The sequence below is a fragment of the Leopardus geoffroyi genome, chromosome A1 (assembly GCF_018350155.1).
Source record: "Leopardus geoffroyi isolate Oge1 chromosome A1, O.geoffroyi_Oge1_pat1.0, whole genome shotgun sequence".
Classification (NCBI taxonomy): Eukaryota; Metazoa; Chordata; class Mammalia; order Carnivora; family Felidae; genus Leopardus; species Leopardus geoffroyi.
Window position 1 is genome coordinate 113,322,415 of NC_059326.1, and position 24,989 is coordinate 113,347,403.

The 24,989-nt window shown below is 48.4% G+C and overlaps 1 protein-coding gene across 2 annotated transcripts in view; it reads right to left on the bottom strand.

Annotated features, from left to right (window-relative positions):
- Window positions 1-24,989, bottom strand: part of SPOCK1 (SPARC (osteonectin), cwcv and kazal like domains proteoglycan 1) — a 516,437-nt gene that overhangs the window by 84,958 nt on the left and 406,490 nt on the right. For both annotated transcript variants that reach the window (XM_045489804.1, XM_045489811.1), the window contains one exon: window positions 1,333-1,447. In XM_045489804.1, the coding sequence (XP_045345760.1) occupies window positions 1,333-1,447 (115 nt within the window). The remainder of the gene's footprint in view (window positions 1-1,332; window positions 1,448-24,989) is intronic.

The following is a 24,989-nucleotide window of genomic DNA, read 5'->3' on the forward strand; positions in this document are numbered from 1 at the left end:
GACGTTATTGGTGACCACAGCGCTGGTTTTCAAACTCCCTCCACATTCCAAGCCAAACCTTCCAAAGAGCCTCTTTTTTTTTTTTTTTTTTTTTAAAGTTTATTTATTTGAGAGAGAGAGAGAGAGCGAGCGAGCACAAGTGCAGGGGAGGGGTGAGGAGAGAGAGAAGAGAGAGAGGAGAGAGGGGGGGAGAAAGAGGGAGAAAGAGAGAGAGAGAGAGAGAGAGAGAGAGAATCCCAACCAGGCGCTGCACTGTGAGTGCAGAGCCCGATGTGGGGCTTGAACTCAAAAACCATGAGATCATAACCCGAGCTAAAATCAAGAGTTGGAGGCTTAACCAGGCACCCCTCACTCCCACCAAAGAGCATCTTAACACAATATTCCTGTGGTTGCCACCATGAACAAATGCACATTCCAACATCTTCACCTATGTGCTCTGGAAAAGGCAATATGACCCACAAAGAGGGGAACATATAAACACACACACACCCTGATCGTCCTCTCCCATTACCAACAGAAGATGGTTTAGAAGGGGCATCTGTGCATGCGTACTCACTCACTCACTCACTCGCTCACTCGCTCACTCACTCACAAACTCACGTACAGAAACGTGCAACATTTTCCATGCAACAAGAGCTACGATGGAGAAAGCCCAGTTCCACAGAAGGCAAACGCAAACCTCCATCTCGGGCCTCATCAAGGAAGGCTCGAAAACGGGCCACGGCCATTGGGATGGCCTGACTTTCTCCATCACCGAAACACCCAAATAAGCCCAACCTTTCCTTCCCCTCTCGACCATGGAAGAGAATCAGCTGCCCCTGGAGAGGTATTCTCCTTTCATGTGCCCCTGGCTCTGTGCTGCATTCCCAGCAGATCATATTAATAAAGAAATGCCTTTTGGGGGGAAAAGACTCTCCACGGTTGTGATGTCTCTACGGTTTCTGGTTTGAAACTTGGTCCTGAGAAGTTCAAAGGACTTAGAGATTAAAGTTCAAGGAAGACCAAGATGCACCCCAGGGCGGACCCTGTTCGAAGAGGCCAAAAAACCTGCTCTTCCCACGGCACAGCCAACTTGATCTCTCAAAGAGCCTAGTGCATACCCTGGTCTAAGAGAATGATTTTCAAAGACTCTCAAGCTCTTCGTTTTCTTTTTAACGGTAGCTGAAGGCAGTTCAGCTCCAAGTCCCTGCACAAGCTAGAGTACTTGCCGAGTCTGTCCGCCGCGCCCCGCGTGGGCTCGAACGGGTATGTTAAATGCCAGGTTGCTGGCATGAGGGCACAGCTGGGCCACGTCAACTTCCTTCCACGGAAGCTCCTGCAATTCCCACTCACCGTTCTTTTCTGTCTTGTGTCTAGGTGGCTCAGGCTCCGGGAGACACGGACAGGGCCCATCACAGAGGATGGTGAGACTCTTGCCAGTGGAACAAGCATGGAACTCCAACTTGCACTGCAAAAGAGAGACAGAACAGGCTTTAAGAATGCAGCCAGGGGCGCCTGAGTGGCTCAGTCAGTTAAAGCTCCTGACTCTTGATCTTGGCGCAGGTCACGATCTCACGGTTCGTGGGATCGCGCCGCGAGTCGGGCTCTGCATTGACAGCACAGAGTCTGCTTAGGGTTCTTTCTCTCCCAATCCCAATCTCACTCTGCCCCTCCCCCACTCTCCCTCTCAAAATAAATAAACATTAAAAAAAAAAAAAAAAAAAAGAACACAGCCAAGCAGACCACTACTTGGCTTCCCTAGGAAACAGCCAGTACCTCTCCAACTGGTTAGGCTCACAGGGAACAAAGAGAACGGAGGAAGCCATCTCAGGTAAAGGTTCACAGTGTACAATGCTAAATAAGAAATGGCCTTTTATGTCTTTCCAAATGCGTCGGGTAATATCCAAAATCACCACAGAGCATTGGAGGGCTTACTTTACTCACGGTAAATGCAAATTTAACTGCTAACATAGTAAAAGTATTCATCAGAAATGACGTCTTGGCGTCCCAAGGGTCCACAAAGACTCTCCCCCTCAGCAGAATGCCACCTCCCCAGGCTTTCTGACTCCTACCTAGGGTGCCTCTGCCCCAGGGCAGCACTCCTAGGCCGTCTCGGCTGCTCACATGCTCTTCCTGGGTAGGAAGGCAGAGTAACCATCTAGTGAGCACATAGGCACGGTGTACGTGAGGCCCAGCCTCTTCCTGTCTGGAGCAAGCGAGGAGTGAATGCTTTCACTTCAACCATCCCAAACCTGAGCTTCACACACTCTTTCCCCCAGAGGATGCCTGTGGTTGCCTCTAGCCTGGGACTGGGCGGAGGCGCCCGCTTAATTCTCAGGTTCAGTGTTGAAGCCCAAAGGCCAAATCTCCTCTTGTCAACCCTTGGTCACCAACGGCGGCAGTATTTTGGCCACTTTCGGCCAGTTTCGCTCTTTCCGCCACTCTTATTCTCAAGTCTCAACTGATTCAGAGCACAAGCGAGAAAGGACGTTTGCAGGTGCAAGAGAGCACAACACTTTAATAGCATTTTTAGCAACCTGACATTAAGGAATAAGCAACCGACTCAGAGAGGTTAAATAACACGTAAAGGTTCACGAAACCCATAAAGGGAGGATTCAAAGCTGTGTCTGACTACAGGGCTAGATATTTGCCGGTCCCACAGCAGTGTTTCTGCCATAGGAATGGGCTTCTGAGAGCAGACATGCTGTACTGTTACTCCATGTCGCTACCGGCCTCGGTCTCAGTTGTCTGACCATCATTCCTTTTCCACCCATAAAATTCTCAGGATCAAGACCTGTGTGTAATCAGCTTTGTGCAAAGGCCTATGGGCCTAGAACCGTGTTTCCATCCAGGGGAGGCTCAAAGGAAGAGGAGACTGGCCAAGTTTACTGAGCACCCAACTTTGTGTACAGTTCTTACCAGGGGCCACGGGGAAGCTTTTAAAAGAATGAAAAGAGGGAAAACACAAATGCAAACTTGTGACCAGGCCACTGGCTTTTGCAAAGCAGCACATGTGAGTTCAGATGAACACTGGCTCGTGGTGAGGGCGGAGCTACTCGGTCGCCATATAGATTACGGACTTAGGGCCAGAGTGCTTCCAACCTGGCCCTGATTGCACTGAAGTCACTCGGTGTAACTCCAACTGTCACCCACACAGCGGCTACCCGTGTGGAAAGAGAGAAACAGACAAGCCGACAGGGAGATGACTTCCGCTCGATGCAACTGCCTTTTGTACAGATTTGTTAGGCGTCCAGGACGTGCCCAGTGTGGTAGCAGCAGGGGTGGGGACGGTATGAAAGGGGGCCATGGCCCAGACCTCCAACTTCAACAGACTTAACGAGAAGGCAAAAAAGAGCACGTCCTTCTAAAGCCATGTGGCCAGATATATATGTTTTCACTCATATGTGGACCTTGAGAAACTTAACAGAAGACCATGGGGGAGAGGAAGGGGGAAAAAAGTTACAAACGGAGAGTGAGGGAGGCAAACCATAAGAGACTCTTAAAAACTGAGAATAAACTGAGGGTTGATGGGGGGTGGGAGGGAGGGGAAAGTGGGTGATGGGCATGGAGGAGGGCACTTGTTGGGATGAGCACTGGGTGTTGTATGGAAGCCAATTTGACAATAAATTATATTAAAATAAAATAAAATAAAATAAAATAAAATAAAATAAAATAAAGCCGTGTGGCCAGGATTGTGAAGGGAGGCAGGAGTCATATGTACGTAGAGATACAGCACAAGAAAAAGACCCACAGGAGTGGGATGTGCCTGCTGACTGCCTGATGGACAGAAGATAAGCCAAGAGGAAGGCAGGAAGGGGGCAGGTGGGTCACCTGTGTCAGAAAGCTCTTCTCAAATAGTGCAGCCTGTGAACACGTGCCCAGGGCTAGAGAGAAGACTACTGTGGCCAGTCCGGCCTCCTTCCACTGCCCCAGTGCTCTGGAAAAATCCTGTTTAAGACGAGCAGTTCTCCAACTATTTTCTCAACAGAACTCCTAAAGCTCATTTAGGGGAAATGATACATTTGTACGTGAAAATGTATCTTATAAAGGCAAAACTTAATACATTTATTATAAAGCCTTATCCCCCTGTTACTATGATCACCTGTTTGTATCTGTGACAGGTGTCATACTCTTCCCAAACATTCTCCGGTCACCCTGAAAGACAAATCTATGCTTCGCTCATCGCCCCGTGGGAAAATGGGCTTCCCCTCCCTGGTGACATCAGTCCTGGCCATGTAACTTGTTCTGCCAGTGAACCGTGAGTAGGCGTGACAGGCCAGGTTTGAGCAGAGGTTTCAAGGACCACTTCTTGGTTTCATCACCCCTGTTACTCTTCCCTCTACCATGAAAAGGACATGGGACAGATAAGGGCTGCTCCTCTGGCCTGAGGCACAGAGGGCATGGGACCAGAGCTGCAGCTAACCCACGGCTAACATGCAACATGAGCCAGGAATTAATGTTTGCTCTCGTAAGCCACTGATGTTTAGAGATCCTTTGTTACTACACATAATTTACTAAAAGGTAACAGCGCTGACTTCCTACTAGGCCATGAGGTACTTAACAGCTGGAAAAGGTCTAAGTCACTGTGTTAGCCCTGGCACGTAGTAGGTGTTCAGTAAATAGCTGCTAAATGGCAAAGACAGAAGGTGGTGTTGCCCACTGTGCTGCTCTAAACCTGTTGTGAGGCCACCAGGAGTGACCAATCTGCTTGCACAAGGAACACGGGTGCTGCAGCTCCGTATTCGGGATCTCCACGGTGAAGCATCCTTGACCCGCACCTGTGGCCTGAGTCTTCTCTGTGAATTCCACATCCAGCCCCCGGCCTTGCTGCCGCCCCACTCACCCCCATCTATTGCTGGAGTCGGAAGCTTGTCCATCTGCTTCCCAGCTGCCCCGAACACTCGTTCCCCTGGGTGGCCTGGTCTCGCCTGAGAGCCCCTGTGGACTGTAATTCTAGTAACTCAGCTTCCTTGGCTGGCCGCAGGACCCCCTCTCGTGTACAGCCGCTGTCACAATCTGTGGAGACAGCCTGGCCTCATCCCTGACCCCAGGGAGGTGCCACCAGAGAAAACAAGATTTATCTGCACCAGTGAAAAATCCATGTTTCAAGGGCACAGATCTGCTTTTTTTTTTTATCTCCCAGGACAGTATGTGGCATTTAAATGAACCTCAAAGGACTAGAATTCCATTTTTTATAAAGATCAAAACACGCTATTTAGAGATACCTATAAATGCGTAACTACATATGGGGGGAAGGGTGGCGAATGCCAAGATAGGGGTTACCTCTGGAGCAGGGGCAGGAGAACGGCATCAGATGGGAACCCACAGAAACGCTGCGAAAACGGACAATGGTTTACTTCACAAGCTTAGTGGTAGATTCTGAGGCTTTTCTTTTGTTTCTGGGCTTGGCAACTGAGATAAATAAGACACGTACATTCATGTGTGTCAAATATCTTACGGTAAAATATGAAACAAAGTTGCCATGCTTCTATCCAAGTGACAACCAAGCTCTACCCATGCCTCCCACCTCCCAGGGAAAGTTGCTAAGTGGATTAAGTGAGAGTATACCTGAGTACCTGCCGGTGAGGGGACAGGGTACCCAGCTCTGAACCAGAGTCCTGGACTGTCGCTGGGCAGAACATGCTCAAGGCACCTCACACACGTTTCCTTCTCAGAGCGCTTCACGAAAGTGAACCCAGGAGGTGACCCGCCCAGGCTCTCGCCCACCCTCTGTCTCCCCCAGGTTCCTGCTGGGGAAGAAGAGTCACAGATGCCAAAAGGTAGTCACTGCACCGGCTTTACTCACAGAGGCCAGAAATGTCCCCAAGTACAGAGCTTCCTGCTAGATGGGGCTGTACAACCTGACTGAGACCTTCACGCCAAGCAGAGGCCTCCAATTCCTTCTCCCAATCTGCAGGAAACACACGCCCGGCAAAGCCCTAGCCATTCACCTGGATACACAAGCGGAGAGAATGCACAGACCTGGCTGGGCTTTGCACACGGGTGCCCTGGGCTGTGCACACACAGATCCTGGAAACACAAGGCAGGTGTGCTAGCCCTTGAGGACAGGGCTGCCAAGAGAACGGGGCCAAGAGAAAAAGAGCCAGCCCATGTTACTCTGCCAATGCAGTGATCCTGTGAATATGCTCCTGACCCAAGAGACACTAGGTTCCCTCCCATCGGGACTTAAGCAGCCTTTCTTGGGCAAGAGGAAGCAATGGTCACAGCGTGAGAGTGAAAATCTCCCAGAGAGACATGAGGAGGGAGAAGGAAGTGTCTCCTAACACCACAGAGACATCAGTGGCTCCCTTCCCAAATGACAAGCTTTCAGGATCGCCACACCTTCTCTCTCTTACGGAGTGTTCAAAGCTGGAGTTACAAACTGACAAAATGATACATGGTGATTTCTTTGCAGTAAAGACTTTGCAGTAAGCATTTATCCCCTCCCTCCACGTCTGCCCTGCAAGTGCTGGGGCTACAGGCAGTCAGCCGGGCTTTGCTACCCGTGTCAGAACAGGGTCTGCAAAGCGCCAAGTTAAAGAGGGTAGACTGGGAGCCTACTTCTTAGAATCTGTGGGTTGGAGGTGGATGAGCAAAATAATAATAATAATAACAACAACAACAACAAACACAATAAAACAACAATAAAAACTACAAGTTGACGTTCTTGGGAACTGATCAAGGGGCAGCCGTAAAAAAAATATTTTTAAGAAAATACCATGGGGAGAAAAGAGGAAGAAAGAAGTATCAATGAATATTTTGGATTTAGAGGGGAGAGCCCATCGGTTACTCAAGGCTCCCAAAGAGCCAAGGGTGATGGCATGCCCTGGAGCTCCTCGACCAGAGCAGAGGAAAGACACAGTGAATAAATGTAAAGATTCCTCAGCTGGGCACCGCTGCCTGTGGGGGAGAGCCCTTCCAGCCCTGGCCCATGTGCAAAGTGGGTCTAAGCGGAGAGGAATCACCAATGCCCTGGTCCCCCACTTGCCCTCTAGGAAAGTTTGCACCTTGTGTTATGCCTTATATCCCTCATAAAAGATACAAAAAGGTATCTATCTGGGAGTCTTAACCCTCAGTAATCTACAGGGTCTTTATGGAGATAATCAACTTACAACGAGCTCATAGTGTGGGTCCTAATCCAATACGATTGGCATGCTTTTAAGAAGTGGAAATTTGGACACGGGGGCACACACAAACAGAGGGCAGATGGAGGTGTGCTAACAGAGCCATCTACAAGGAGTGCCGGAGGCTACTAGAAGCTAAGGAATGGCAGGAGATGGACTGCGGCACACAGCCTCAGAAGGAAGGAAACTTGCCCACACTTTGGCTTCCAATTCCTACCTCCAGGGCTGTGAGATAGTAAATTTCTATTGTTTGAGACACCCAGTTTGGGATACTCCTAGAGCAGCCCTAGCGATGTTTAAAAAAGAGATAGCCTCTAAGGAATGGGAATGCTTTTGTGCCAAGATAACTCAGTTCTCCTGGAAAGAAAAGGAAAGGAAAGGAAAGGAAAGGAAAGGAAAGGAAAGGAAAGGAAAGGAAAGGAAAGGAAAGGAAAGGAAAGGAAAGGAAAAAGAAAGAAAAAAGAAAAGAAAAGAAAGAGAAAAAAGAACAGAAAAGAAAAGAAAAGAAAGAGAAAAAAGAACAGAAAAGAAAAGAAAAGAAAGAGAAAAAAGAACAGAACAGAAAAGAAAAGAAAAGAAAAGAAAAGAAAAGAAAAGAAAAGGAAAGAAAAAACACAGAACTGCAGCCTCAGGATGTTGGGCAAGTGGACGTACAGAACTTGGCCAAATTATATCACCTGTGACTCATGCGCACAAAAGAGCAAGTAAGAAAAATTCAAGACTTTATATTGATTTTATGATAATGTAGTTAAGTAAATAATTAGCTCTAACTCTTTAAAAGGAGGAGGAGCCTAGAAAATGGGAAATTAACAACTTTTAAACATTGTACGGGAACCCACATTCATACAAACACAAATATAATTATAACTTCCGGAAGCTTCTATACCCCTTGACCTGCTGGGAGAAAAATGCCTTCCCCAGTCATCACAGAAACAGAGAAGATGGAGGGAGCCCAAGACTTCACAAATGGGCAGAAATATTCAAAATGTTGACCTACTTAAAAATAAACGTGCTAGCAGATTTCCCAACCAATCTTTCCTTCCGTTTTGCATAACACACCAACACGTCGGAATGAGTGAACGTTACTGCAAATGGCCAGTAAATCTTTCTCTGCTAGGATTTGTAAAGCAAAACTAATAACCTCTCTCTGGTTCACTGCTCGCACAGGTCTCCACTGGGTACATTTCTCCACCACACCACACTCTTTGCTTTGCCTTGCATGTTTTGGGTATTATTTTTAACATTTTATTTAAATTGCTTTCTCCAGTCTATTTCATCAACCAATCATCTATTTTTAAACCAGACTGTTGACAGTTCACAGTTGACAATTTTGTTCACAGTTGATGAATTCTGATTTGTTTTTATTCCCCAAAAATCATGTCAAAGGAGGAGGAGGGAGATAATCTTATGGCTCTGTTGGCTTTGATAACTGGGCAGGAATTGAGTGGCTGCTGACTACACATTGTCCCTTGGCAGACGGAAGAACAGCTGTCCGTCTCTGTCCAGGGCTTCCAGATGTCCCTATGGTCATCTGGAAGGAGTGGTGACGAGAAACAAAAGAAGAGTCTTTGGTCTCATTCAGAGATTTGCCAAACATACATTCATGTACGTGTTTCTTCTTGCATCCAACAAATATTTATTGAGCGCCTACTATGGCCCAGGCCCTGTACTAACAAGACAAAAAAGCTGTTCCCATCAGCATGGCAGGTGCTGATAAGGATGGCAAAGAAACAAAGGGGAGTAAGAGACAGTGAATAATGGGGAGGGAATGGTACATTATATGGGGTGATGAGGAAACTGGCAGGATGATATCCAGGCAGAGCAAAGAATAAAGTGACCCATGCAGCCCTCCAGGGGAAGGGAGGGGGACTCCAGGCAAAGGCCCTGAAGTGGAAGATGCCGAGTGCGCATGAGAGTCATCAGGGAAGCCAGTGTGGCTGAAGAGGAACGTGCAGGGAGGAAGAAGATGGATGGATGGATGGATGGAGGCCTGTGTGCGACTCAGGGCTCAGTCTTGGGCTCTCTCCCTCCCCAGTCCACCCCCAAAGACACACACATTTCTCTGAGGTAAGAGTTCCAAAGAAGGCAGAACCCTACACCTCAAAAGCAAGTTGCTAAAAATGTGAAAAAGGAAAAGCTCATCTTTACGGAGGAATGCCAGCTAAATAAATTGAGAAGGAATGCTAGAATTAGAAAATCATTTGGCAACTCCCTGTGTAATAACTGAGTCAGGAAAGGATCATTCGATGTTTATTACAAATGGTGGGTAAAAGTAACTAGGGAACAGGACAGCCACATAGTCTCAAAGTGCCAGCCACAGAACAAACACCTCGTTATTAACCAAGGAAAATGTACATTTTCGATAAAAGGACATGGCAGGCACCCCTTAATGCAGGGACCGAGGGGACAATTCAGCAGCAGAGAGACCGGCTGGCATCAGCTACTCATGCACCTTCTGCGAAAGGAACGACTACACGATTGTGCCTATGAGGGATTGGTGCCAAACACGTTTAATCTCAATCTATTCGTTAGAAAACAAGCCCAAAATTGAAGATGCTTTAGGGGCAGGTGGGTGGCTCAGTTGGTTAACCATCTGACTTTGGCTCAGGTCATGATCTCGCGGTCCGTGAGTTCGAGCCTCACGTCAGGCTCTGTGCTGAGAGCTCAGAGCCTGGAGCCTGCTTTGGATTCTGGGTCTCCCTCTCTCTCTGCCCCTCTCCCACTCATGCACTGCCTCATTCTGTCTCTCAAAAATAAATAAACGTAAAAATGTTTTAAAAAGCCATAAACAACAACAAAAAACCCTGAGGCAAGTGGGTCACTCTTCCAGATTAGAGGAAATTAAATGGATGGAACAAATGCAATGGGTGAGGCTTGAATGGATCTTGAAAAAATCACAATTATGCAAAGCTATAAAAGACATTCTGCGGGGGGGGCAGGGGGGCACTTGGGTAGCACAGTCAGTTAAGCACCCAACTTCAGCTCAGGTCATGATCTCACGGTTTGAGTTCGAGCCCTGCATCGGGCTCTGTGCTGACAGCTCAGATCCTGGAACCTGCTTCCGATTCTGTGTGTGTGTGTCTCTCTCTCTCTCTGCCCCTCCCACACTACTCATGTTCTGTCTCTCTTTCTCAAAAATAAACAAACATTTAAAAAAAATTTTTAAGGGGCGCCTGGGTGGCGCAGTCGGTTAAGCGTCCGACTTCAGCCAGGTCACGATCTCGCAGTCCGTGAGTTCGAGCCCCGCGTCGGGCTCTGGGCTGATGGCTCAGAGCCTGGAGCCTGTTTCTGATTCTGTGTCTCCCTCTCTCTCTGCCCCTCCCCCGTTCATGCTCTGTCTCTCTCTGTCCCAAAAATAAATAAACGTTGAAAAAAAAAATTAAAAAAAAAATTTTTAAAAAAGACATTCTGGGGAAAACTTCTGTGGTTTTAACGAGGATTGCATATTACGCGACATTACTGGATTATTGTTCTCCTAGGTGTAGTAATACCTACTAAAGTGGTCATATAGGAGAATGCCTGTCTCCTTAGAGGTGAGGTTTCTTAGCATCTGTAATTTGTTTTTAAATGGTTCGGGGGAAACGCGTGTATGTTACAGAGAGAGCACAAATTTTGTAAAGTATTAGCAACTGCCCAATCTCGGTGATAGGTATACAGGTGTTCATTGCATTGTTTTTTTTTTTTTTAATTCTTCCATACATTTAATAATCACTAAACCAGTATCTGCACATCCTCACCAACATTTGCTATTTCTTGTCTTGTTGACTCTAGCCATTCTGACCAGTGTGAGGTGATAGCTCGTTATGGTTTTGATTTGTATTTCCTTGACTATGAGTGACGTTGAGCACCTTTTCGTGTGTCTGTTGGCCATATGGACATCTTCTTTGAACAAATGTCTATTCAGGTCCTCTTCCCATTTTGTAATTGGATTGTTTTCTGGTGTTGATTTGTACAAGTTCTTTATATATTTTGGATACTCACCCCTAATTGGATATATCATTTGCAAATATCTTCTCCCAACAGCGGATTGCCATGTTGTTTCCCTAATGGTTTCCCTTGCTGTGCAAAAGCTTTCTATTTTAGTGTAGTCCAAATATTTTCATTTTTCTTTCATTTTCCTTGCCTAAGGAGACATATCTAGATGTTGGTGGGGATGCAAAATTCGTACAGCCACTGCGGAAAACAGTGTGGAGTTTCCTTAAAAAATTATAGAGTTACCATGGGATGCAGTAAATCCACCTCTGGGTATTTACCCAAGAGAAAACACTAATTGGAAAAGATACATGCATTCCTATGTTTATGTATAATAGCCAGGATATGGAAGCAATCCAAGTGTCCATCAACAGATGGATAAAGAAGATATTATATATGTATAAATACATGAATACTTACACACACATGCACCCAAACACAATGGAATAGTACTCAGCCATAAAAAGAATGCGATCTCGCCATTTGCAGCCACGTAGATGGACCTAGAGGGTCTAATACTAAATGAAATAAGTCAGGCAGAGAAAGACAAATACCATGTAATTTCACTCATATGTGGAATTTAAGAAACAAAATGAACAACAATGAAAAAAAAAAAGAGGAGAAAAAGATATTCTTAAATACAGAGAACAAACTGGTGGTTACCAGGGGAAAGTCGTGGGGGGATGGGTAAAGTAGGTGAAGGGGATGAAGAGTACACGTGTTGTGGGGCGCCTGGGCGGCTCGGTCTGTTAAGCCTCGGACTCTGGATTTCGGCTCAGATCATGATCTCACCATTCATGAGATGGAGCCCTGTGTCGGGCTCTGTGCTGACAGAGCAGAGCCTGCTTGGGATTCTCTCTCCCTCTCTCTGCCCCTCCCCTGGTCGTGCTCTCTTTCTCTTAAAATAAATAAATACATGAAAAAAGAAGAGTACACTTGTCATGATGAGCACTGAGTAATACACAGAGTTACTGAACCATATTGTGCGCCTGAAACTAATATAACACTGTATGCTAATTCTCCTTCAATTAAAAAAACAAAAAAAAAATTATTAAACCAACAGCAGGAGAAAAGTAAATAAAAATAAATTAAAAAAAAAAAAAAAAAGCAACTTGCTTTGCCCGGCGGTGCTAGGAAAATTCTTGCGGAAACCAGTCCTATTTGCTGCCCTGAACTGTTGCCCATACGGCGGGCAGGCAGTGTCTATTGCAACGACTTGTCCTCCTGCACTTCCCCACCAGGGGGCAAGCTCTTTGAGGGCCGTGAGGATCCTGTCTACTACCACTGTCTGTAGGACCTGGCCTGGAATTGGCAAGAGCAGGCCTTCACCAATGATGGTTATTTCTGGAGCACCAATTCTCTTCAGCGACGCAAGCCAGCAACACTGGAACATGAAGGCTACACACAGGTGCACCGGAAGGCAGCATTTCAGATCCGACAAAGACCCTCTTTCATGCGCACAGGGGAGGCGGAGGCTGGGGGAAGACGCATCTTGTCTTGTGGCCATTCTCTTGAGTAACCTCCTTACTTGCTCTGGCTCTTCTTTGTCTTGTCACCAATTTAGCAAACCCTTTTTCAGCAGAGGAGGAGGCAGATTTCAGTCTAGTTCGAGTACAAACTGTCCCAGGTTTGTGTTAAGAGGCAGAGCTGAGTACACTTCCTCTCATTTGTGTAACGAGACCAGCGGAACGTCCTGCACATGTGAAATGCCAGAGGAAAGGGCAAGGCTCCACGTGACGGAGCCTAAGGAAAAGATGCCAGGCCCCCGGGGCAGGGGTGCAAGGGAGGAGAGCCACCCCACAGGCTACCTATCCTGCCCTGCACATTCACCAGGCTCATCGCTGGGGCCGGCTGCTGTCCCGGGTCCATGCTTTATGCATCCCAACATCACACACACCGGGGGCTTCCCTGCCTCACCCTCTGCTGCTTCTCACTTCTGGGACTCTGCCCTGCTGTCCGCCCTGCCTGAAATCCTGTGAGCGCCAGCTAATGTTGGCAAACTTCACATTTGTGTGGGATTTCCCCCACTATCTAGGATCTGGGGGAGACAGCCCAGATGTGGAGGGACTTGAAGTTCCCAGGCCCTGCTTCCTATCAGCCTTCTGGGGAGACCACAGACCCCACGGAGAAACCACTGCCAGGCATGCCCCAGGAGAGGGGGGTCCAGGTGCAGCCTGGGCAAGCATGGCCTGGAAGCAGCGGAGAGCCTCACATCCAAAGAAGCCCTGGACAGAGGGGCAGTTAAGGGTCCCTCCTGGCGTCCCCTCATCTTCAGGCCTTTGCTTAGGTGCACCTTCTCATAGAAGGCTTCCTTCTCTTAGCACCCTTGCACAATCATACCCAGCATGCCTGACCTTCTCATGCTGTTTTCTTTTTCCATATTATTATATATATATATTATATAATATTATATATATATATATAATATATAACATATATAATATATGTTATATATAACACATGTATATACACATATATATAACACATATATATAACACATAACATATAATATGTTATATTATATATATTATATGCTATATAATATATATTATGTTATATAATATATATATTATACGTTATATAATATATATATTATACGTTATATAATATATATATTATATATTTCCATATTTTATATATATATATATACACATATATATACATATATATAAACATGTCATTTTCTAACACACTATATGGATTTCTTGCTTGTTCTATTTGCTGCTTTGTCTCTCTCTTCCTTGCTAGAATTTAAGTTCCATGAGGACAGGGGTCTGTGTTCTGTTCACTGCTATACTGGAAGTGCCAAGCACAGTACCTGGCATGTGCTGGGCGGTAGGTACTCAATGAAACTGCACGGGGTGAAGGAATGACTGAGTGAAAACAACGGCCTGTGTGACTGGCAGACAGTGCCTCCAACCCACCCTCAGTGTCTGAGTATGAATAAGAGTTGAAATGAGGGACAGGGCCCCAGGAAGGAGGCAAAACTCACAAAGCGACGGAGGGCAAGCTTCCTTCCAGCCCTATGGGAAAGGGGCTCCAAGTAGAAACGAAACTGATTTCCTTAACACTCAAGAGGCACACAGACACCTGAGTGTGAGAGTGGAGATTCAGACCTTCTCCTCTTCCCTTCCTGGCTCCTGTTTCCCCTCCAGACAGGCCTCAAGGGGCGCCTCTGTGACCCAGGGCCATTCTCCCTCGCCGCGCTCACCACACTGCACGTATTTCTCTGTCTACAAAACTGCCTGGGGAGAAGATATGCATCTCTGTCCAGATGCTAGCATAAGGCAAAAACTTCCTATGTATTTGCTTATTCATGGGATACAGTTTATTTGTTAATGTTTTATTTATTTTTGAGAGAGAGAGAGTGAGAGAGAGAGAGAGACATGGAAAAAACACAAGTGGGGGAGGGGCAGAGAGAGACGGGGGGAGGAGGGTACAGAGGATCCCAAGCTGGCTCTGTGCCTAGAGCAGACAACCGATGCGGGGCTTGAACTCACAAACCATGAGATCATGACCTGAGCCAAAGCCGGACGCTGAACTGACTGAGCCATCCAGGTGCCCCCATGGGATATACTTTATATAACACGATATGCGAGAGCAGATGTTGGTGGGTTCATTCTGCAGATGAACAAAGTGAAACCTTGAGAAAACAAACAGCTGCCTCAAAGTCACAAGGACAGTAAATGGCAGACTTCCTTTTTAATCTAGACCCTTCAAGTTCTCCCTAGTCCACTGGTGTGGTGGGGGTGACTCACACACTTTTCAATACTGAGGGGACTGGCAAAGCCTTTCCGGGCATCCCAGGATGGTTGAATGAAGAGGCAGAAGACACTGCGGGGACGGAATGACCCTAGGGCTGGGGAAGCAGAGAAAGGAAAGGAAGCGGTCCCCTGCCAGAAGCTGCCTTGACGCTAAGCTATAGTAAGGAAACGAAGGCAGCCGGCCGCTCCCCCTAACTTACGCCAAATGAAGCCCTTGCTCAGCAGCTGCAGTGGTGTTAGTGATGTTATTCGAAGTCACTGTCACATTAGCTAAGGTAACTTACAGAACTCATGCAGATAAGCCAACAGAATGGAACAAGATGATGTGGGCACCTTCCCTTTGTGTCTGGGAAGCTCACCTGTCCTGGAGGCAGAAGGGCCTGAGGCTCTTCAGGCGAACCCAGTAACTGTCGAATATCATACCGGAGCTCTCCTGGGCAATGTGTATTCAGGAGCTGGCAGTCCAGGGTGGCCCGGCCAGGGAGGCCTCCAAGATCAGACCTCTGAACCTGACGCCCACCAAGGGGTAAGCTGCTTGAGGGCATTCTCAAGGGCAAGAACTGGACAACTGAATGCTGTTCACGTTCACACGCCCTAGGGCCAGACCTGAGCCCCACACCTCAAAGTGGATGGAGCGGACTTGCTGAAATTAATCAGTCACCTTGCCAGCAAGGGGAGGGAGTTAGGGAGCATCACCCCGTTTTACAGATGAGGAGAGAAAAGGGAAGGAAGGAAGGAACACAAAGAATGAAAGTAGGAGAGAGGAAGAGAGGAAGGCAGTGGAGGAAGCATGGCAGAAGGAGACAAGGGAGGGGACCCTGCAAGCGTAGGAAAAAGCAGCAAGCCTCCAGGAGAGACTCCAGGCGGTGCGAGAGGCGGGGTGGAGGCAGGGGCTCGTTCACAGTCTCTCGCCCAGCCTGGCTGTGTGGGCTCAGGCAGCTCTAGGAGAAAGGAAGAGAATGTTCCTGGCTGGCTCCTGCCTAAAATAAAAACGTCTCTGCTGCTATAAATGCCCTTGGGATGCCTGTCTCTCCGGCTGTCCCGGCTTCCTCGGTGGTCCCCTGCCCACGCTAAGCCACCTCTCTGGGCCACGTGTCCCCCCACCACACACACCGAGGCAGACTGCCTCACAGACAGGATTCACAGGAGGTGGCATGCAAGTGAAGGCGGCACCTGATTTCCATCAGGACTCTCACCTCTCCAGCTGTGCTGATGGAAGGGGAGAGGCCTTTTGCCCAGGTTCTGCCTGTCTCTGTCAGCCTGAATGGGAATCTGACACGGGACTCCCTCCACTGCCTTCTAGAGGAGAGAGTCTAAGTGATTCGCATCACCCACCCAGGCCTCCTTTTCCTTGTCACTAGATAAAGCCTCCTGCAGCTGTATGGGAAGGAATGGATAAGTGGGGGGTCCCTAGGGCCTGGCAGCAAGCCCTGCCCTGGCACACAGCGGACAACAGATCTGAGTCTGTGCCTCCACTCCTGCCAACCCTGCCCTCATCCCTCCCTTCCCCTGAAAGTTGTCCCACGCCTGAAGGATCTCTGCAAAATGCAAATTTGTGTGATTCTCTGTCCCAGTTCGCGCCCGTTCCTTGTCCCCTGGCGTCCTCAGGGAAACGTGAAGACGTGACCCCAGAAGAGGGCCCTCGTGATCTACAGCCCACAAACCCCTCTAGCTTGGTCCCTTTGCTTCTCTTCCCAACCCATGCCTGCTCTGTTCTGGCACACGGCCCCTGAAGTGGACCCTTCACACTCTCCCGTGACACGCTCCACCTCCACGCCTTGCTTTGTCTGCAGCCCCCAGGGATCCCGAGGCAGGTTTCCACGAGGGCACCGACCAGCTGTGCCCACCTCCCCTGCACGCTGCCCTGCACCGTGATGACTGCTATCTTGCCTGTCTCCCTTATGAGTTCCACATATATGATGTCGTAATTCACTTCTGTAGCCCAAGTGCCCAGAAAAAGACCTGTGAAAGAACAGGTAGCAAATAAACGCTGACGGACCAACAGATATTCAGGCAGATGAAAGGACATCCTGCTGCCTGCCAAGCAATCCCACACGGCGCGGGGTCCAGGAGCTGCCGTCAAGTTGGCCAAAGGAAGGCAGTCGTCTGTCACCAAGATCTCAAGGCTTTGACGTTTCTCGGCCCTGTGGATGGCACCCAGGTTCTCCCAGTCCATCGGACACAACACTTGCACGGTGCCTCCTACCCGGTCCGATCCTCCCTGCTTACCGGGAATCAGGCCAAAGATGGCCCAGTGCTGACGTTTTCCTCACATGCCCAGACTGAGTTCAAGTCCTTGTTTCTGAGGCCCATCCCCTCTGGGTGTGATCTTACTTCTCCATCAACACTGCTCCAGGCCCTCCACGGCTGGTCCCAGCTCCCCTGCCCAGGCCTTGCTCCGCTCTGGTAGTCCCCTCACACGGCAGGCTCTCTCTCCCCCTACCCTAAGCCTCTCCACTTGGGCAATGTTCCCCCAGGACACCCCTGGCCCAGGCACATTTCCAACCCATGCCACTGCCCTTCCACAGGCCCACGCCTGCTCCTCTTGACCTCTAGTATTTCCTTCACAGTTAGGACTGAACCGCTAGACTTCAGAGCCTCTGTGTAATATACCTGCGCACCACTCAGAGACGAGCTACGAACACGAAGTATATCCATATCCCCCACGGTGCTGGTAGAAATGGCTTCCAAGTCTTCATGATACACATCATATCCATAATCAGTCATGGAACCAGGGGCTGTGCTACAAGTTTTCCTACGCTCTCCCCATTAAATTTCACCCTCAGTTTCACCACAAGAACTCTGCTGACAGCTGACTTACATATGAAGAAACTCCGGCTCAGAAATGTTGTTTGCCCAGGGAAACCCAACTCTGAGCTGCAGAGTCTGGATTCAAACCCAGGCCATCTGACACTAAGGCTTGCGTTCTTAAGGGTTTATATGGCCCCATGTCATGTGTTTAGCAAGCTCATGGGACAGTGTTCCTCTTGGTCAGCCCAGGGCGCTTGCAGCAATGACTCTCTTACAAAGAGAGCCAAGCTGTAGGGAATTCTCTGCAGACTGTGCTGAGAAGGCGTGCACGTAGTTACATCATTCTGCACGTAGAAAGGCACACGGGTGGTGTCTTTCCCAAGTGTCCCGACAGGGCTCTTGTTGTGGTCCCACTGGTATGTGGGCTCAACGAGAGCAGGGATCTTGGTGTTTTACTGTGGCATCTCAGGTACCTAAAGGAGGGCCCAGAACAGAGGAGATGCTCCTATTTATTCAGTGAAAGAAAAACATGAATGAGGTAGGCAATAAGCCCCCAAAGCCCTACCAGGCCAAAAACGTCACTAATGAAAAGGAAGCTCAGAGGGAACAGAACTCTGTATCAGAGTCACAACCTCCCCATAGCAGCCAACCAAGGCCTCTTCTGTGGATTCACACTAATTTTCTCCTGGTTCCAAACTCCTAAGAACGCAGGCTCATAAGTACTTAATCTTCGGAGTTTCGACAACGCCGAAGCATCTCTCTACTCTGATTCTCCTTTGGAGACCATCCCAAAGCACCCCTGTGGATCCGTCTTCTGAGGGGCAGTTCTGGGCCACCTTCCTCACGCTGTCTGCCGTCTCTGTCATCCTTACCACAGAGGAGAGGCAGGGACTCGGGATTCTTGGATTCTCAAGTGATGACCTCTCTGCATAAAAACCCTCTCTCCTCACCCGTAAGGGAGAAGAAACGCAGACAGCGAAAGGGCAGCAGATTTCTAGGGCGATAAGGAGTCCATCGCGCACCCCCAGTAGCCCCTGACATTCTGCGGAATGAGAAAACAGATACTAGCTAAGCTATCCACCAATTCTTTCCAAAGCTACCACTCCCCAAGGTCAAAAAAAAAAGCCATTAACATCTCACCATGGCCCGACATGAGATAAACATCACCAGCCAGGCAGCCTCACTTTCTGTCTGCTCTAGACAATTCCTTCCTCTCTCCGCCTTTACTCACTCTAGAAAAATAAACCCCAAATGCCTTTATGAATAAAGGCTGCATATGCTCAAAAGAGCCAACGAAAATGAAGCTGTGGGTAAAGGTGACCAAAAATGCCAAATCAGACTTTTGACCAAATGCAACAAGATGAAGGTGATATTTTTTTTTCAATAAAACAGTAACTTAAATTTTGAATTACTGCCTGATTTTACTGCTTAGAGATGAGAGAGCCTACAGTGCTGAACGAAAAAGTCATATCACTCAAACAGGATTTTCTTTGCTTGGCATCACCTATGTGAAAAATACATTTAAGTAATAAAATGCCCTTGGCAAGAGTTCATTGTCTGATGATGGAGCTGAGTTGTGGACATGGTGCGGACTGCACAGTCTGTCTTTTCTCCTCTTTTGATGATAGAGTTTCCACCCCCACACAGATCTCATCTCATTTCTCCTGGAATCTGATGAGCTGTCCCATGAGGTTGACTCTTGTGGCCACTCTGCCCCATGAGCGAAGTGCGAGCTGATGGTTCCTAGTGCTTAATCCATGTCCAGAAATGTCTAGGTCCTGTCATTCATGGGGAACCCCTCTCCTTTCGTACTTTCCACTGAAGCCCAAACTACAGATCCGGTGACCCTGAGATTGCCAACGGCTTATACGGAGATCACAAGACTGGGTGACATACAGGCATCTGAGGCGGGAATGCAGGTACCTGACTAACTTCTGGGGATGTACAAAAAGATCCAGATCTCAATCCAGGAGGTCAGCCCTGAGGACAAAGGGGGCATGAGACATGCCAGACACTTGCAAAAAGCTGAGTCTTGTGATGAGGCACCAGGACTCCAACCAGGGGAGTGGGGATAGTTATATAAATGAATTGTCAAGAATCAAAAAAGGAGGGGCAGGAATAGAGACCCAGCTATGAAGAGGTAGGCACTGGGGACAAGACACCTCTGGAAGTCCCTGTGGGGATTGTAAGCATGAGTGTATTATTTTTTAATCTTTTTAATATTTTTTTTTTTTTTTGAGAGAGAGAGAGAGAGAGAGAGAGAGAGAGAGAATGAACAAACAAGCAGGGGAGGGGCAGAGATAGAGAAAGAGAGAAAGAATCCCAAGCAGGCTATGCGCTGACAGCACAGAGCCTGATGCAGGACTTGAACCCATGAACAGGAAGATCACGACCTGAGCCAAAACGGGGAGTCGGATACTCACTGACTGAGCTGCCCAGGCGACCCCCCAAGGGTGAGTTTAAATGAAGATGCAGGACAGTCATCCAGGTACCAAGGAAAGAAGACACAGGAGAAGGTGGTGCAGCTTCTGAGGGTCAATCAACCTTAGATGTGCACCCCAGCCTCGTGTCCTTGGGCATGAAACGGGACCAGGAAGGCGGCAGAGTCTGGACAGCGCCTCAGTCTACAGAAGTCTGAGCAAGGCAACACCACTTCAAAGATCCAGGAGCTCGTTACACATCTTGTCCTTGGCTCCAAGCTTCACACAAGGCTTTGCTTCCTGTGATTTCAAAGTTAGAAAGTTCAAACTAGTCTCCTCCCACTCCTACCAAGTTTCTCCTTGTGTATTTTGATATCAATCCAGAACCTGTGTTAATCAGGCCAAAATGCATTAAGGAAGGCCAACTGTGATCTCCAGGAAGCTAGCGGCTCCGCATGTAACATAATTTTTGTTTCATACAGCTGAGTGATTTTTCAAACAGTCTAACACCAAGCTCTGGATGAGGGTGGGAGGGAACCCCCATAAAAGAAATGGAACAGATACTGTCTCACAGAGCCTGTTGCAACGTGCGTGCTCCCTCCCGTTTGGGGGAATCCTGCACAACAAAGTAATAATGAGCACTCACATTGTGGCACCTTCACCGTGTCCCTGCCACAGATAATTAAGCTCATCAATTAACGCCTTCCCTTTGCTGCCTTGGGAGGAAGCCACGTGTGAAGTTCAGAGGGAAGCCAGTGTATCAGCCACCTAAACCCTCGGCAGCTACACTGCTGACCTCCCAGGATCAGAGAGGGGTTAGAGCAGAGGCATGAGAACGAGCCAGAGTGAGTTCAAATCCTCCCTGGCTCCAGACTTCCTAGCTATGGGAAAGTGAGTTAAGCCTCCTGTTCCCGACTTTCCTAATTTATAAAATGGAGGATATAATAATACCTGACTCAATGGGATGATATAATCCATTTATGCAACTAGCATTTTTGTGGAGCACCTACTATGTGCCAGGCAATATTCTAGTTGATAGTGATATAGCAGGGAACAAAAGAGGCAACTGTGTTATCCTCTAGGGGCTTACATTCTAGAAAAGGAAGCCAGATGCTAGAAAAAAATCAACAAAGAATGAAATGATGTGTTTCAAGTGCTTAGCACAAAGCCAGACACAGAGCATGCACTGGGGGAGAGATGAAAGGCACACGATATATTTAGGATACCTGTCGGCCCTACCATGCCTGTCCATGGAAGGAATGGATGATGTTTGAGCCTTCTTCCTGGGGAGCCTGGCCAAGCTTCTGTCCCTCCAGTGTGACAGAAGTAAACAAGGATCTAATAAGAATCCTACAGGAGTCAGGAATTTGGAGACAGACAAACCCAGACTCCACTATCAACTCTTGCTTGCTCACTCATTGTCCTAGAGCAAGTCACTTAACTTTCTTTTTATTTAATTTGTTTTAAGTTTGTTCGTTTGTTTACTTTGAGAGAGAGCATGCATAATCGAGCAGAGGAGAGGCAGAGAGAGACAGAGAGAAAATTCCAAGCAGGCTCCGCACCATCCATGCAGTGCCTGATGTGGGTCTCGAACCCATGAACCATGAGATCGTGACCTGAGATGAAATCAAGAGTCAGATGCTTAACCGGCTGAGCCACCCAGGCACCCCAAGTCACTTCAGGTGGTGATGCCCAGTTTCCGCATACATAAAATGGGGATGCTAATGGAACCTGCCTCCCTGAGCTGTGAGGATTAATTAGGATTATGGTTAGGACTCAGCTGGGTGCCTGGCACAGTACCAGTGCTCATTCCCCCCTGCCAGACCCACCCTCATCCCCACGCAGACTCAGGCAGCCGCAGCTGCTTTGGGGACCGTGCCCAGGGTGCCTGAGTCACTTCACTTGTCACCCATAAAGATGCCATAAATGCCAGCCCCACAAGGTGGGTTTGCCCCTTCTGCTTGATAACGGCATTGCTGTGCAGCAGCAGGACGTGCCCCAGAAGCTGGAGCCACGGTGGGGTGATTGACGACTCTCTTCTTCCTTGCAGACTGTACAGTCCTGGTGGGCAAAGGCTCACCTTCCTGAGCATTCCTCTCGGGGCCTGGGCTGTCACTGGGACCCAGAAAACACTTGAGGGATGAAAATGAGCTGAAGCAGAATCAGTCCAGGGGGCCACCGAGAAGCCACTATTCGAGAGGAACTCGTCACTTTGATCCCCCCGCCCCCTCAAAAAGCTCCCTGTGAGACGTATTAGTAAAAAATAAATGTCCTGCTAAAGACATTACAGGACCACAGAAGCGGTTATATCAGAAAGAAAATGTCACTTAGTTTTTCAATCTCCAGAATCTCTCTTCAGCTGTCTAGTGACCCATTCCCTCCTTCAGGAACAGTCACCATTTCACTGGTTCCGGGTGTTTCCCCGGCTATCCACAAGCTCAGCCTTCCAGGGAAATAATGGGCCCTTGGAGGGATCCACCGTGTTTCGAAGGCAGGGGATTTATACAGAGCACATAATTTGCCACAGACAAATATACTGTATTTATTGCAGTTATAATCAGAACAAAATTATAAAGTTACCATGGTTCCAGAACACAACCAAATAAGCAATTCTAACAGAAGGGACTCTCAGCAGCCGGAGAAACAAACCACAAAAGGAAGTCACAAGTCTGAGGGTCCCCTAAGTAGCCCCGCTGAGATCATCCAGAACTGCCCCCACCTCATGCCACGACACACAGGCGCACACATGCACAGGGCAGGTGACCAAGGATAGCAACGTGTGACACGGACCTAACGGGAGCTGTCAGAAAGGATCCGTAAGTTACTAGAAAGGAAAAACCAAGATTTAAATTTAGGGCCATGACAAACCATAGCTCTGAGGCATTTGAGAGGCAAGAGCAGGAAAGTGACATTTCCCCAAACAGAAGCTCAGCTCCAGTGCAATGATCCCACTCACCATCTGTACCGGGTGTAAAGCTGCTGGCCGGCCTCCCCACCGGCTTTGTGACACCAGAAGGAGGGAGCAGGCAGGCTACTGACAGGGAGGGCTGGAAGGAGATGCTTCAGGCAAAGAGACTTGTGTCCTAGCCACCACTAAGAACACATCCACTCTATGCACTGGAGAAGAAGAACCTTACCCTTCCTAGGGGAATGATGACCAGGAAGGTCAGGTACACGCCCTTGTGAAAGAAAATGGCCAAGTCCATTCCTGTTCCACCAGTACTCAAGTGGATGACAATGACAGAAATGATGAGGCCTATACCTACTTAAGTTTTGCACTCATTAGTTTTGATCCTTACTTGGAAAGCCTGCGAGGTTCTTCAGGTATTCGCTAATCAGATGGGTGGGAAATGGCATCAGACTATAGCTTCACCTGCACAAAACCCCTCCCCGCTTCCTGCTCCCACAAGGCAGCTCCATTCAGGGCTGGGGCCATGGGCTTTGCAGTCTGAAGGACTTCCGCTTGATCCCAGGGTTGCCACATGCTAATTGAGTCTGGTTTGCCCATCTGTAGACTGAAAATAACAACAACACTTACTTCAAGCGCTGTTTTATTTAAGGCAAATGAAATGAAAAATGCTCTGGGAGTGTTTAGCACCGGGACTCCCCATCTGGTCCTCCTTCCTTTTCCTAAGAAGGGCCCTGAATCTTCCCATCCCATTCCCTAGGTTAACCTGGTGCCTCCCAGCTGAGGACACCTGAGCTCCTCGAAATACGCAAAGAACTGTTTCCAGAACTCTGGCTCCTTCCCTCTGCTCCTCTCCCGTCATCTCTCTCCATGACACATTCTGCCCAGCCACGTGCTTTCTTGGTCAGGGACAACATAAGCCACCCCAAAGGTTACGATACGTCAAGGGCTCATCGTCCCCCAACCAGCTGCCACCTCGGTGCAGAAACTGGGCAAGGACAGCCATGCTGCCTCTGTCATCATGGGCTTCGTCTGATGGATGAAGAAATGGAGTCTCTGAGAAATCACACGATTTGTCCAAGGTTACCGGGACAACACACGGGAAAGCTGAAAGGTGACTAATGTCTTCTGAGTCCTGATCAAATGCTCTTGTTATGTAACAAGCCGTCATTTCCCCAGCGGCTGGAGAAGTCCTTGTAGGTATTTGTGGAAATGAATGAAATCAATAAATAAGAATACATGAGGCCGAGCCTCCTGAACAGACAGATGATGGGGATAGTGCACAACGTGGCAGCAGGGCCAGAGGATGAAAGAGTCACTGAGTGACCTCCCTTCTTCCCTAGAGGCAACGGCCACACTCGTCGGCTGCAGGTGAATGAGCTGCTGGCTGGAGGTCTCCACCCGTCCGACCTCTGCTCTTCCCAAGAGGCCCTGATTCAGTCTGGGTCCTGAGAGGGGTGAACGGAGACAAGCCACCTCACCTCTCCGAACTTCCGTGTCTTCCTCTGGAAGACAGGGATAGCACCACTGGCATGTTGGGGCTAGGTACTAAGTGAGAGAAGAGAGGTAAAAAAAGCTTTTGGCATGGTGCAGCATCAGTAAACAGTAGCTATTTTATCTTTATTGTTATGTGACTATTATCATGATCAACACTGTTGTTCATGTCATCAAGTTCATCTAAAAGAGCTATCTCCTCAAGATATCCCACCCTCAAAACTCCCACAGCCTTTGGTGTCTGCTCAGCCGGGAGGGCTTGAGATCTTGCTTCTCTGGGAAGCAACAGCCGGCAGCATCTCCCCCAGTGAATGGCATGGCATGGCTGCCAGGGCTGGGGACCCAGGGAGCTCTGTGACATGGCACGCAGGCAACGTTAGAGCCAGAAGCACAGCACCAGCTGATGTTTCAGGGGCCGAGAGATGGCTTCCTAAGTCTCGTGGGAGGGAGGGCAATGGGGACGTCAGAAAGGAAGTCAGGAAGCAGGCAGAAAAAAAAAAAGAGGGAAAGAAGAACCAAAATAAGCATGTGAGCCAGGGAAAACACAGGGGTAGCTCTATTTAACCGGAACCATCCA